Raw genomic sequence first — 12,747 nt, 5'->3', positions numbered from 1 at the left:
AATTTTAGATTTTTGGGCCCAATAAAACTCTTCCTTAAAAATGATATTATTTAGAATAAATTACAAAGATCCCTTCGTACTATGGGGTCAGTGACAAAGACCCCCTTGTACTTTGTTTTGTGACAAAGACCCCCTTGTACTATGACCATGAGAAAAATACCCCATTTCGTTAGTTTTCTGTTAAAATCCGTTACAATATTTTTTAATCCTCATACTACCCTCATAATAATTATTCCAACGACCGGAAGAAAAGCACTGTTCATCTTTATTGACCTTGCATACACGAATAGTAGGCGGTAATCTCCTCAAATTCCTTCACATTTCTCTCTCTCTCTCTCTCACTCTCTATCTCCCCATATTTTTTTTTCTTCCCCTTCCTCGAGCTCTAGGGAAGAAAATGAAGAAGTGTCGGACACTGTTTCCCTCGATGAATTCTCCTCGAAAAGAAGCTCAAATTCACCAGATGAATTGCAATTGTTAGTTATGTTCCTCGAAGATGGCTTTTTTGCACTTTCCATCACGCTCAGGGATTGGGTTCCGAATTCAATTGTTTTGACCGGAGATGATGTATTCGTACTAGTAACTCATTGCGTGTAAACCTGTTCATGGGTCGGGTAGCCCGATGGTCCAACCCGCACCCGATCGGACTTGACCATGTAATTAGACCTGCAGGCCTGACCTCGGGACTGTATTTTCGGATCGGACTCGGGATTTGTCAAAAAAAATCCCATTTTGCACGGGCTTACACGGTTACACCAACCGAAGCCGCTCTCGACACTTGTCCAAGCCGTGCACGTCATTTCCGCTCGGAGACGTGATGTCAATCTAAACGGGAATCCCAATCAAAACAGAAAGCAGATACCATCCGTAAAAAAATTCTGACCTAAAGATAGAACGTACGAATCCGAAAATCAGTGACGCAGATTTTTGTCCCCGACTATTCGATGGATTCACCCGCTTGCCGTCGCCTGAAAGCAATTCAAGGCTATCTGGTTTCCACTGCCGGCGACACACAGTTGCAGCTTCGGACGAACGAGACTGCTGGAGAGTTCGTTAGCGGTAACTTTTTCTTTCTGCTAGCGTCTATATGATAATGCGTGAGTAAATAAATCCGACTTTGAAACCGGGATATTGGTCAACTGAAGCGAGGCCTTCTAGTTATTGTTTCTATTGCTAGAGCTAGGGTTCCTGCAGAATACGGGTTAACATGTCAAATCAGTCGTGTTTAATGATCATGCGCTTTTTTGTTATTGCTATTGGTTTGTAGCTCTTCTGCTTGTTTCTGGTGGTCGTACTCGTAGTCTCGTAGTTACTTTTCATTCTGAGTTGAAAAAGCTTTTTTTTCTTTTTAATCCCCACTGCTTTTTAAGAGGAGAGGATTTAATGGTTGGGCATTTTTGACGCACTTTCGAATCTTTGATCGAACTTCTTAATCTGTGAATCGGAGCGGAGTTTTCAGAACTAGACACTTTATTCTTTGACTATAAAATTGGCTTTACAGCACCCCGTTCTCAGAAAAAGATAATGTTATGTTTGTGATTTGAATTATTTGTTGCCACCCTCTTCATGAATCCGCACCGTATCAAGTTGAGAAAAAAACCCGAAGGCAAAATTTTATAGTGATTTGTGATAGAAGTATAACTGTTATGGATGCAATCTATATTCAGTTTATGGGTCTGATCCAGATAAGAAGAGTTATGTACTCGGGGCTTTTCTCTTCTATACTTCTATTTGGCTTGTGAGAGAAATTGAGCGATTTTTTAGTCTATTTGGAGTTTAGGGTTTTCTGAGTTTGGGGTTTAGGGTTTTCTGAGATTGAGGTTATGTGTAAACAGCTTTGTACTCATTTTAAATATGATTTCTGCTCCTCCTTCGTCCGTGGGTGTAAGATTTAAGCCGAATCACATAAATCTGTGTGTCTCTCTATTTACTTCTCTTTATCTCTCTTTTTCTTCCCATTTTTGGGTGCCATTTGAATCTGTGTTTATGTGTTTTGCGCAACAGATAAGACAACCATGTTTTTGAATGAAATAATTAGTAAGGTGAGGCAATATTGCACCAAAATAACAACAAACAATTGAAGACAAAATGGGTTCAGAAATGAAATACGTGAAACTATGTAGTATAGTACGCGGTTGATTAGAGGTCCAAGTCTGTACCCTATTTGAAGAATTTACATGGCATTGGCCTGGGCACATTGAAATTCTAATAAAAGCTCAACCAAGCCTGCCCAAATTGAAACCCTACAGTTGATGTGTTATTCCAGTTATTGGGAGGAGTGGATTGGATGCAAACCTAAGTACCTAACCTTACCATTTTTACACAAAGTGGCTTCTGTTAGAGACTCAGACTAGAGCCTAAGTTCTCTCTCATGCTTGCGTGAGATTTTACTAGTGCACCAAGAATGGGATAAAACAAGAAGACATGTGGTTTTTGAAGCCTCCACATGTTTACTTTTTAAATGGATTTAGCAACCCTATTAACTCATTTAATCAAGTCTCTTCCATTCATGGGTTGTTTTTGAGTTCCTTTATCTCAAAAGAATGGGATAAATAAGTCCTTAGAATTTTAGAAAACAAACTTGGTGATGCATGATTTTCACTTTTTTAAGGCTTAAGTTCTACAATAGGTTAAGGATTACCAAAAATGGTTTCCATGGTACTTCATGGTATCATCATCATCTTCTATTATTTTTTGTTTATTATTTACTAATTTTAGTAGAATTCCACCATACTTTTTGCACTTGATGTTTCAAACCACAATTTTCCATTTACTTATTAGTTTAGGGAACTAATTAGTTCTTCTAGTAACCAGATCATGCAGCGAGTGGGTTCATGGAGCAGAACTGAATTTTGGGAGTGCCAAATTTTAAAAGCTGCAACATTTTCAACTTTTTTTACCTGCGGTGTATATGTGCATACTTGTGTATTTGAGTTTAACCTGCTAAGGGCATAAAATACAATAATTCTTAAATGGCTTAGTTATTACTAGATCAACTTGTATTTTACTTTATATTCACAATTCACTAGTTATACATGGAGTAAAGTAACCAATTGCAGAAACTAGGGTTTCAAGAGAGAGGAAGAAGAGAGCAAGTGTCGAGAGGCGTGTGTTATTCATTGTTCACGCCCTCAAAAGATTACTTTATAATTTGAGAAAATAATAATTACAAGAAGGCCCCTATCTAGTAGAGGTGTAAACTCGTGGGTGGCCTGCACAAAGTGCTGGCCCGCGGGCCATCGTGGGTCGTGCCGCCCTCCTTGTTGAAAAATTTGGGGGTTGGCCTGGCACAACCCATGGCCCAGGCTCATGTGGGCCCATGCCGTGCCACGGACTGGGCTGGCCCGTGGGCCGAGCCTTGGGCCGGGTTGGACCGTGTATCGGGACAAAGCTATTTATTAAAAAAATTGACAAAAAAACTTAAAATTTTAATTTTATATGCATTTTGTGTATAAAATTGCTTATATATGCGGTAATTAAATAAATTAGTATAATAAAATTAAAACAAAATTTATTTTATTAATATATTATATACTATATATTATTGTATAATTATAATATATATAAAATATATATAAATATACAAACCATTGCGCCGGGCCGCAGGCGGCACAACCCAATTTACACCTCTATATCTAGGTGCCGAAATACTGGGAGAGTATAAGAAAGGAGGAAAAGACCAAAAACACCCCTGTCTAACCATTCTCAACATTCCCTCTCAAGCTGAGCATATATGTCAATCATACCCAGCTTGACAAGGTTCTTAGCAAACTTTGGATGGTGAATACCTTTAGTGAGGCAATTAGCTAGATGGCCTTCTAACCTTACAAAAGGAAGGCAAATCTCTTTGCTAGCAATTCTTTCTCTAATATAGTGTCTATCCACCTCAATGTGCTTTGTACGATCATGTTTGGTAGGATTGTGAGCAATATTTATGGCTGTTTGATTGTCACAATATAGTCTCATTGGAGCATCTACTTGGATGCCCATCTTAGTCAATAAGGTCTTCAACAACAAAAGTAATTTAGACACTCCATGAGCCATTGCCCTGTACTCTGCCTCAACACTAGAACGAGCAACCACAGATTATTTCTTATTTCTCCAGGAAACAACATTGCCTCCAACTGAGGCACAATAACTGGATGTAGATCTTGTATCATCGATGGACCCTACCCAATCGGCATTTGTGTAAGCCTCAATCTTTAGATGGCCGTGGTTGGAATACAACATCCCTTTGCTAGGGCACCCTTTCAATTAGGCTAAAATTCTATTAACTGCTTGCATATGAGATGTCCTGGGTTCATGCATATATTGGCTAACCACTCCAACAACATAGGAAATGTCAGGTCTAGTTAAACAAAAATACAGAAGACGTCCTACCAATCTCTGATATACCCATTCTCTGGAAGAACTTCTCCTTTAGTAGAATTTAACTTGTGGTTGGGATTAATTGGAGTTTCTACAAGCTTACACCCTAATTTCCCAACCTCATGGCAAATCAAGTACACATTTCCTTTGTGATAGAAAAACCTTCTTGGATCTTGCAATTTTAACGCCAAGAAAGTATCAGAGATCACCAAGGTCCTTAATCTCAAATTCAGAAGCAATGAATGCATTTAACTGAGATACCTGTGATATCATCACCTGTCACAACAATGTCATCAACATATACTATCAACATTGTTACTCTACCATCAGCTCTTCTAATAAATAAGGTGTGGTCAGCCTAAGATTGAGAAAATCCAATCTTTAAGATGGCATTTCTAAACTTGTCAAACCATGCTCTTGAAGATTGTTTTAGCCCATACAAAGACTTCTTCAAGTGGCACACTTTCTCATCACTGATAGGAAAACTTACCCCAGGTGGTAAGTCCATATACACTTCCTCTTGTAAGTCCCCATTAAGGAAGGCATTCTTTACATCCATTTGATATAAAGGCCATGAGTAATGGGTGACAAGAGACTTGATCACATGAATAGAGTTCATTTTAGCAATTGGAGCAAAGGTTTCTAGATAATCAATGCCATATGTCTAAGTGTATCTTTTGGTTACAAGCCGATCCTTGTATCTTTCAATTGAGCCATCTGCCTTGTACTTAATAGTACAAACCCACTTACACCCAATAAGAATCTTATCTTTAAGGCAAGAAACAATCTTTCATGCCCAATTCTTTATTAGGGCCTTCATTTCTTGGTTCATAGCTTCCTTCTAGTGGGGGCACTGCATTGCCTCTGTAGTATTGCGGGGGATGGAAACAGAAGAGATAACAGAAATATAGGCACAATAGGAAGGTGAAAGAGCACCATAAGACACATAGTTAGTGATATGATACTTGCTACATGTCCTCTTCCCTTTTCGAATGGTAATAGGAAGATCAAGGTTAAAATCAATAATAAGATTGTTAGGAGGTTCAAGATTACTTGAGTTTGGGGAATCAGATTGTGATGGGCATTTTGCTTCAGGAGCCACCCTCTTATTGCGCCTGATGAAAAACTGCTGCCAAGACTAAGGTCGATACATAGGAGGAGGAGGAGGAATAGAGGTAGGAAGAGAGGGATGAATAGAGGTAAGAATAGAAAGGCATAAGGGAGTCCGATCTTTATTTACATTCTCCCTTGAAGAGAAGGACGAGGTGATTGAAAAAAGGAAGATGATTCCAAAAAGGTAACATCTTTAAACATATATCTTGCCAGAGATAGCATCAAAGCATCTATAGTCTTTTTGAACTAGAGAGTAACCAGGGAATACACACTCAGCTGATTTATGGTCAAACTTGTGATGGGAAGGACTCATATCATGAACAAAACAAACACAACCAAAGATCTTAAGGGGTATCTCAAAGAACCATTCAACCTAAAAGCTTAAGCTTTTAAGTGAGGTCCTTGAATAGGTTTTATTCTCTAACATGCCCCCTCACACGAAAGCCCATTGGGCTTGAAGCATGGACAGCACAGGCCCACCCATACCTTGTACTGAAACTTAATTTATTATAATGGGGGTGACGAGAATCGAACACTAGACCACTTGGTCAAAGTGGCTCTGATACCATGTTTTCTACTATAGCTACTATAGTTCGTGACAACTTCAGTTCGTGCTATTGTAGCTACTTCAGTTCGTGACAACTTCAGTTCTCTCCTTTTCTTCTCTTGGGCTGCCAATGGAGAAAAGTGGTTCGTCCCAGGCCTGAAACATCACAACTCTTTTTTTTTTTTTTCTGGTGCACAGAACCTCCTTTCCTAAGAAAACAATTTCAGCAGTGAATGGTTGGTTGAAGCTCTCAAACGAAGGTTGGTTATCTCTCCTCTATGTGCTGTTGGTATTTTTGGGTTGAAAATCTTCAAGAACTTGAGAGGACTGATCAGAACCTAGAGAACTAGGTTGGTTGTTGCCCTGGTTCTTGGAAAAATTCCAAGAACAGGCTGTGTTTACAGTGACCAAATGGTGTAAGGGCTGCTATTGTAGGTGGCCGAATGGTGCAAGGTGTAATGCAATGGTACTAGTTGAGTTTTTGTTGGTCTTGTGGTGCCCTCTTAAAAGCGTTAAAGTAGGTCTGTGTTGTGTGCGACAGCTATGGCTGTGTGGTGGTGCTTGTGATGGACACACTCTATTGAGTAGTTGTAAGAGATCTTGCATGTGGTTAGTAAGTGCTGAATTAATGTCGGTGTAGTCTGTGTTTTTTTTTTTTTGTGAAATCAGTGGTGGTGTGGATAAGAACAAAGGCGCGTGTATCTATCATTGTGTTTAGGGACTGGTGTAGGTTCTGGAACATCAAACTCTTGACAACAACACTTAGTTGGTGATTGGGAATTCAGATTAGAGACAACATTGAAAGAGTATCATGGCAGCAATGGGAGATGGCTGTAGTGATCAGAAACCTAGTGTGGTGGTTTCCTTTGACTATCTAGGTGTACAGATGACTTCAATTAAACTGAATGGTGAGAACTATGTTCCATGGGGCAAGTCGGTGGAAGTTTTTCTCAAGGCAAAGAGAAAAGTGAAGCATGTGAAAGAAGATAAACCACCGACTGACTCTCTAGGTTTGATGATTAGGAACAGGAGGATGTTCAAATCATAACATGGCTATGGAACATTATGGAACTCAAAATAAGTGCCAACTTCATGTTCTTAGATACAACTAAGGACATATGGGAACATGCCGAGAAGTTGTATTCTAGGCAAGATAATACTACAAGGGTATATCAGCTCTATCAGGAGTACTTTGGTCTGCAACAAGGAAATAAAACCCTAGAAGAGTACTATGCAAGTATGAAGAACCTCAGAAATGAACTCAATGTCTATCATCCTCTCACTCCAGATGTTAAGGTTCAGCAACAACAGAGGGAACAACTAGATGTCACAAGGTTTTTAGTGGGGTTGAAATCAGAGTGTGAACCAGTTAGAGCCCAAATATTGGGGGCTCTACCCTTTCTACACTTGAGGAAGTGTTTGCTCGGCTTCGTAGGATTTCTTTGGGACAGATAGAGAATCTCACACAGTTTGATAGATCAGCTTTTGTGATAGCCAGAGGAGGTGGACGTGGTACGAAAGGGGGAGGACATGCCTCCCGAGGAGGTCGTGGTGGTTCCATATTTGGCTGTGGTGGTGGTCGTGACTCAGGGGGAGGTCGTGGCAAAGAAAAAGGCAGCTCTACAAGGCCGTGGGAAGGACATTCCGTAAATTTCTGTTATGATCTTCATGGCCGCCCTCCCTCTAAATGGGCCAATCATGCTATTGTTGGTGGGGTTGATGTCAGTGATAATCAACAGGCAGACCTAACTCCTTACACATCTACATCTGTTTCCAGAAGGGAGATGGTGAGTGTACCGCGTGATGAGTATGAGTGGTTCCTTCAGTCCACTTCACAGCACATTACTGCTACTCTTGCCCACTCAGGTATAGCTTGCCTGTCATCTAAAACCTCTCCTTGGATTATTGACTCTGGAGCCTCTAATCACATGACCGGGACTCCAGGTGTGTTCTCTTCTCTCTCTGAAACTTCCACATCTCAAACTGTTACCCTTGCCAATGGTTCCTCCTCTCCCATCTGTGGTGTTGGCAATGTTGACATGGCTTCTCTTTCTTTATCATCTGTTCTATATGTCCCTAAGTTTCCATTCAATCTTATGTCTGTTAGTAAATTAACCAAGACTCTTAACTGTTCTGTTACTTTTTTTTTCCTTCCTCTTGTGTTTTTCAGGATCTCAGGACAGGGAAGAAGATTGGTGGGGGGCATGAAGCTGGTGGATTGTATTACCTTGACGGTGGTGGATCGTTAGTTGCACTTCAGACTTCACTCGTTCCTCTACAGTGGCATTGTCGACTGGGACATTCTTCTCTCAAGGCACTCAAGATACTAGTTCCGTCTTTGAGTCATTTGTTAGTGTTACAGTGTGAGTCGTGTCAATTTGGGAAACATTGTCGTGTTTCCTTCAGTCCTAGAGTTGAAAGTCGTATGTTGAGTCCTTTTGATTTGGTTCATTTAGATGTTTGGGGCCCGATCAAAATAGAGTCTTATAATGGTTAAAAGTATTTTGTCACTTTTATTGATGATTGTTCAAGAATGGCATAGATTGATTTAATAAAAGAAAGGAGTGAATTATTTTCTATTTTTCAATAATTCCATGCTGAAATACGTACACAATTCAGTGTTCCAATCAAAGTTCTTTGTTCAGATAATGGTCGTGAATATTTTCTAACTTCCTTTCAACAGTATTTAGAACAGCACGGCATCATTCATCAAACTTCTTGTGCATCCACTCCTCAACAAAATGGGGTGGTTGAACGGAAGAAGCGTCATCTCCTTGAAACAACTCAGTCTATTCTTCATCATATGAGTGTTCCTAAACGGTTTTGGAGTGATGCTGTACTTACTGCGTGTTTCCTCACTAATCGGATGCCCTCCTTTATTCTTCATGGTCGGTCTCCCTTCTCTATCTTGTTCCCCACCTTGTTTCCCTTTCCATTAACACCTCGTATCTTTGGCTCTGTATGCTTTGTTCACAATTTGAGTCTTGGAATAGACAAGTTGGATGCACGCTCCATTAAGTATGTCTTTCTTGGCTACTCTCGGACTCAAAAAGGGTATAAGTGTTACAATCCCATTACTCGGAAGTGCTATATCTGTCCTGATGTCACATTTTTTGAGTCTGTTCCCTTTTCTCAGGAACTGAAGCATCTTTGTCTCCACCTTTACTTCCTCTTCCTCTTTCGGTCAGTGATCCCGTTCCGGGTGTTCCTGTTGGAGTTGACTCGTCACCTCATCCAGTGCAGATACCTACTAAACGACCACTAATTCGGTAAGTGTATACATGTCGAACGACACCGGCCCCTCCAACTTCTACCTTGTCCGCGGATCCTGTCGTTTCTCCTGTTGCTGAACCTTCAGGACTTGACCTACCCATTGCTTACGGAAAGGTAAACATAGTTCTACTCTCCATCCCATTTCCAATTTTGTTTTAGTATCTCGCCTTTCCGCCTTACATCGCCAGTTTGTTTCACTATTGTCATCTATTTCCATACCTAACAATGTCCAAGAGGCTCTTAGTTCACCTGGGTGGAGGCAGGCAATGGAGGAGGAACACTCTGCTCTTCAGCATACTCACACGTGGGAGCTCAATACTCTTCCTCCTGGTAAGCATGTTGTGGGTTGTAAATGGGTGTATACTGTTAAATATTTGCCAGATGGTAGTGTGGAGCGTCTGAAAGCCAGACTTGTTGCTAAAGGGTATTCACAGTTGTATGGAGTGGACTATATGGAAATTATGGAAATTTTCTCTCAAGTGGCTAAGATTAGCTCTGTCCGTGTGTTAATTTCCCTGACAGTTATGTATGATTGGCCCTTATTTCAACTTGACATAAAAAATGCCTTCCTTCATGGTGACCTTATAGAGGAGGTATATATGGAGCACCCACCTGGGTTTGTTGCTCAAGGGGAGGCTGGTAAGGTGTATAGACTGAAAAAGGCAATTTACGGGTTAAAACAATCGCCTCGTACTATGTATGATTGGTCCTTATTTCAACTTGACATAAAAAATGCCTTCCTTCATGGTGACCTTATAGAGGAGGTATATATGGAGCACCCACCTGGGTTTGTTGCTCAAGGGGAGGCTGGTAAGGTGTATAGACTGAAAAAGGCAATTTACGAGTTGAAACAATCGCCTCGTACTTGGTTCGGGAAGTTTAGTGAAGTGGTGAAGAATTTTGGAATGAAACAATGCCAGGTTGATCACTCAGTGTTTAGCTATGACTCAGAAGCTGGAAAGATTCTATTAGTGGTCTATGTGGATGATATTGTCATAACTGGTAGTGACAAATTGGGGATTGACAAACTTAAGATCTTTCTGCAAAATCATTTTCAAACAAAAGACCTTGGGACATTGAAGTATTTCTTGGGTGTAGAAGTTGCTAGATCAAGACAAGGTGTAAACCTGTGCCAAAGAAAATATGTTCTCGATCTATTGGATGAAACAGGATTGTTAGGTGCAAAACCGGCTGAGACTCCTATGGAACCAAATGTTAAGTTGAGCAGTGATACAGGGGAAATATTTGATGATCCTGGAAGGTATAGACGACTAGTGGGGAAGCTGAACTATTTGACTATCACGAGACCAGACATCTCCTTTGCAGTCAGTGTGGTGAGCCAATTTATGCAGAACCCTTGTATATCTCACTGGGATGCAGTTTTTAGAATTGTAAGATATTTGAAGGGAGCTTCGGGCCGTGGGCTATTGTATAAACCAGGAGGAAAACTTGAAGTAGTTGGGTACACGGATGTAGATTGGGTGAGCTCTGTGTCTGATAGAAGATCTACTACAGGTTACTGCACATTTCTTGGAGGAAATCTTGTGACGTGGAAGAGTAAAAAGCAGACGGTTGTGGCTAGAAGCAGTGCTGAAGCCGAGTACAGAGCCATGGCACACACTACATGTGAATTAGTGTGGTTAAGGAATCTCCTACAAGAAATCGGGTTCCACATAGATAAACCTATGAAGTTGTACTGTGACAATCAAGCTGCGCTCCATATCTCATCCAACCCTGTTTTTCATGAGAAAACAAAGCACATAGAGATTGATTGCCACTTTGTGAGGGAGAAGGTTCTTACTGGAGAGATAAGCACAGAACATGTAAGCTCAGGTGATCAGTGGGCAGATTTGTTTACAAAAGCCTTAAGCTCAGGGAGAGTTAACTATATATGTAACAAGCTGGGATTATATGACATATATTCTCCAGCTTGAAGGGGAGTGTTAGAGTTAGCCGAATAAGGGTAGATTAGTCAACTCACCTTTTGTTAAGTTATGAGCTTATGTGGCAGTCTTATTAGAGGTTCTCTGTCCCATACTTAAGTAGGGGCAGTTTAGTCCTTGTACATTTAATTAGAAGCCTAATCACTATTAAGAGGTCGACTGATAGGGTTTAGCTATCAGGTTCGACAATTCTTTCATCTTCTTCTCTTCTCCTTCTTCTCCTTCTCTTTGAATAGTGATTAGGCTTCTAATTAAATGTACAAGGACTAAACTGCCCCTACATACGTATGGGATAGAGAACCTCTAATAAGATTGCCACATAAGCTCATAACTTAACAAAAGGTGAGTTGACTAATCTACCCTTATTCGGCTAACTCTAACAGGGTAGATTAAGAGGAGGTTCATCAGGAAAGAGTAGTTGATGAGGAGAATGGAGGTTAAGGACCCTTGATGGGAGTCTATTAATGAGATATACAACTGTCTCAACAACATCACCCCAAAAATGAGTTGGAACATGAGTGTGGAACAATAAGCCTTGAGCAATTCAACCACATGCTTGTTTTTTCTTTCAACCACCCCATTCTGTTGTGGAGTATGAGTACATGAACTTTGGTGAATAATGTCCCTGTCTTCAAGAAATCTATGCAAGTGATGTTCAAAGTATCCATTGGCATTGTCAGATCTTATTATCTTAACTCTTTTATCAAATTGTGTTTCGACCATATTCATGAAGTTTTGAACAATTATAGGAAACTTTTCATTAAATAAATCCATGTATACCGACTATAGTCATCAACGAAGAGAATGAAATATTTGTACTCCCCATACAAGGGACAACATATGGGCCCCAAACATCAGTATGGATCAAATGGAAAGCAACATTACTTCCTTTACTGCTTGCAAAATATGTGTTTCTACATTGTTTGGATAATGACAAACTTCGCATTCAAAATTCAATTTGGACACAGAATCAAACAAGTTTGGAAACAAAAACTTGACAGAATTGATAATATGACTAAGGTGACAATGCCATAATTTCAAATAGGAGTAGATTCGAACCGAGCTGAATAGTACCAGGCTCGAGCTCGGTTCGAGAATATTCTACAAGGCTCGACCTCGAGCTCGAGCATGGTTTGAGCCAGAACCTTGAGCTCGAGCTTGGCTTGAGTCAAAAGTTCATAAGCTCGAGCTTGGCTAGGCTCGGTTCAGCTTGTTTAATATTTTATAAAAAGTATTTTATTATATATTTTATAAAATAATTTTTATTTTATATTAAAAATATTAAGAATTATAATAATTAATAATTATAATATTTTTATTATATATATTATTTTCTATAATTTTATTATATATATATATATTCGAGCCAACTCGCGAGGTCTCACGAGCTGAGCTCTAGTAGGCTCGAGTTCAGCTTGTTTAATAATCGAGCCACTGAATTGGGCTTGAGCTCGGATGAAGCCGAGCTGAGCCGAGGTTTTTACAAGCTGAGCTCGTGCAACT

The 12,747-nt window shown here is 40.1% G+C and overlaps 1 protein-coding gene across 2 annotated transcripts in view; it reads left to right on the top strand.

Annotated features, from left to right (window-relative positions):
- The first annotated feature begins 738 nt into the window (after positions 1 to 738).
- The window catches only part of LOC148879278 (long chain acyl-CoA synthetase 6, peroxisomal-like), a 73,802-nt gene continuing 61,793 nt past the window's right edge, over positions 739 to 12,747 (top strand). Inside the window, exon 1 of one of the 2 annotated variants that reach the window (XM_088960773.1) lies at positions 739 to 1,059. In XM_088960773.1, the coding sequence (XP_088816899.1) occupies positions 945 to 1,059 (115 nt within the window). In that variant the 5' untranslated portion in view covers positions 739 to 944. The remainder of the gene's footprint in view (positions 1,060 to 12,747) is intronic. The other variant, XM_088960772.1, reaches the window with a different exon arrangement.

Source organism: Nelumbo lutea, chromosome 1, assembly GCF_056320005.1.
Source record: "Nelumbo lutea isolate HS-2025 chromosome 1, American lotus-T2T, whole genome shotgun sequence".
Taxonomy (NCBI): Eukaryota; Viridiplantae; Streptophyta; class Magnoliopsida; order Proteales; family Nelumbonaceae; genus Nelumbo; species Nelumbo lutea.
Note: the sequence above shows the minus strand (reverse complement) of the source record. Positions and strands in the feature narration are given on the sequence as shown.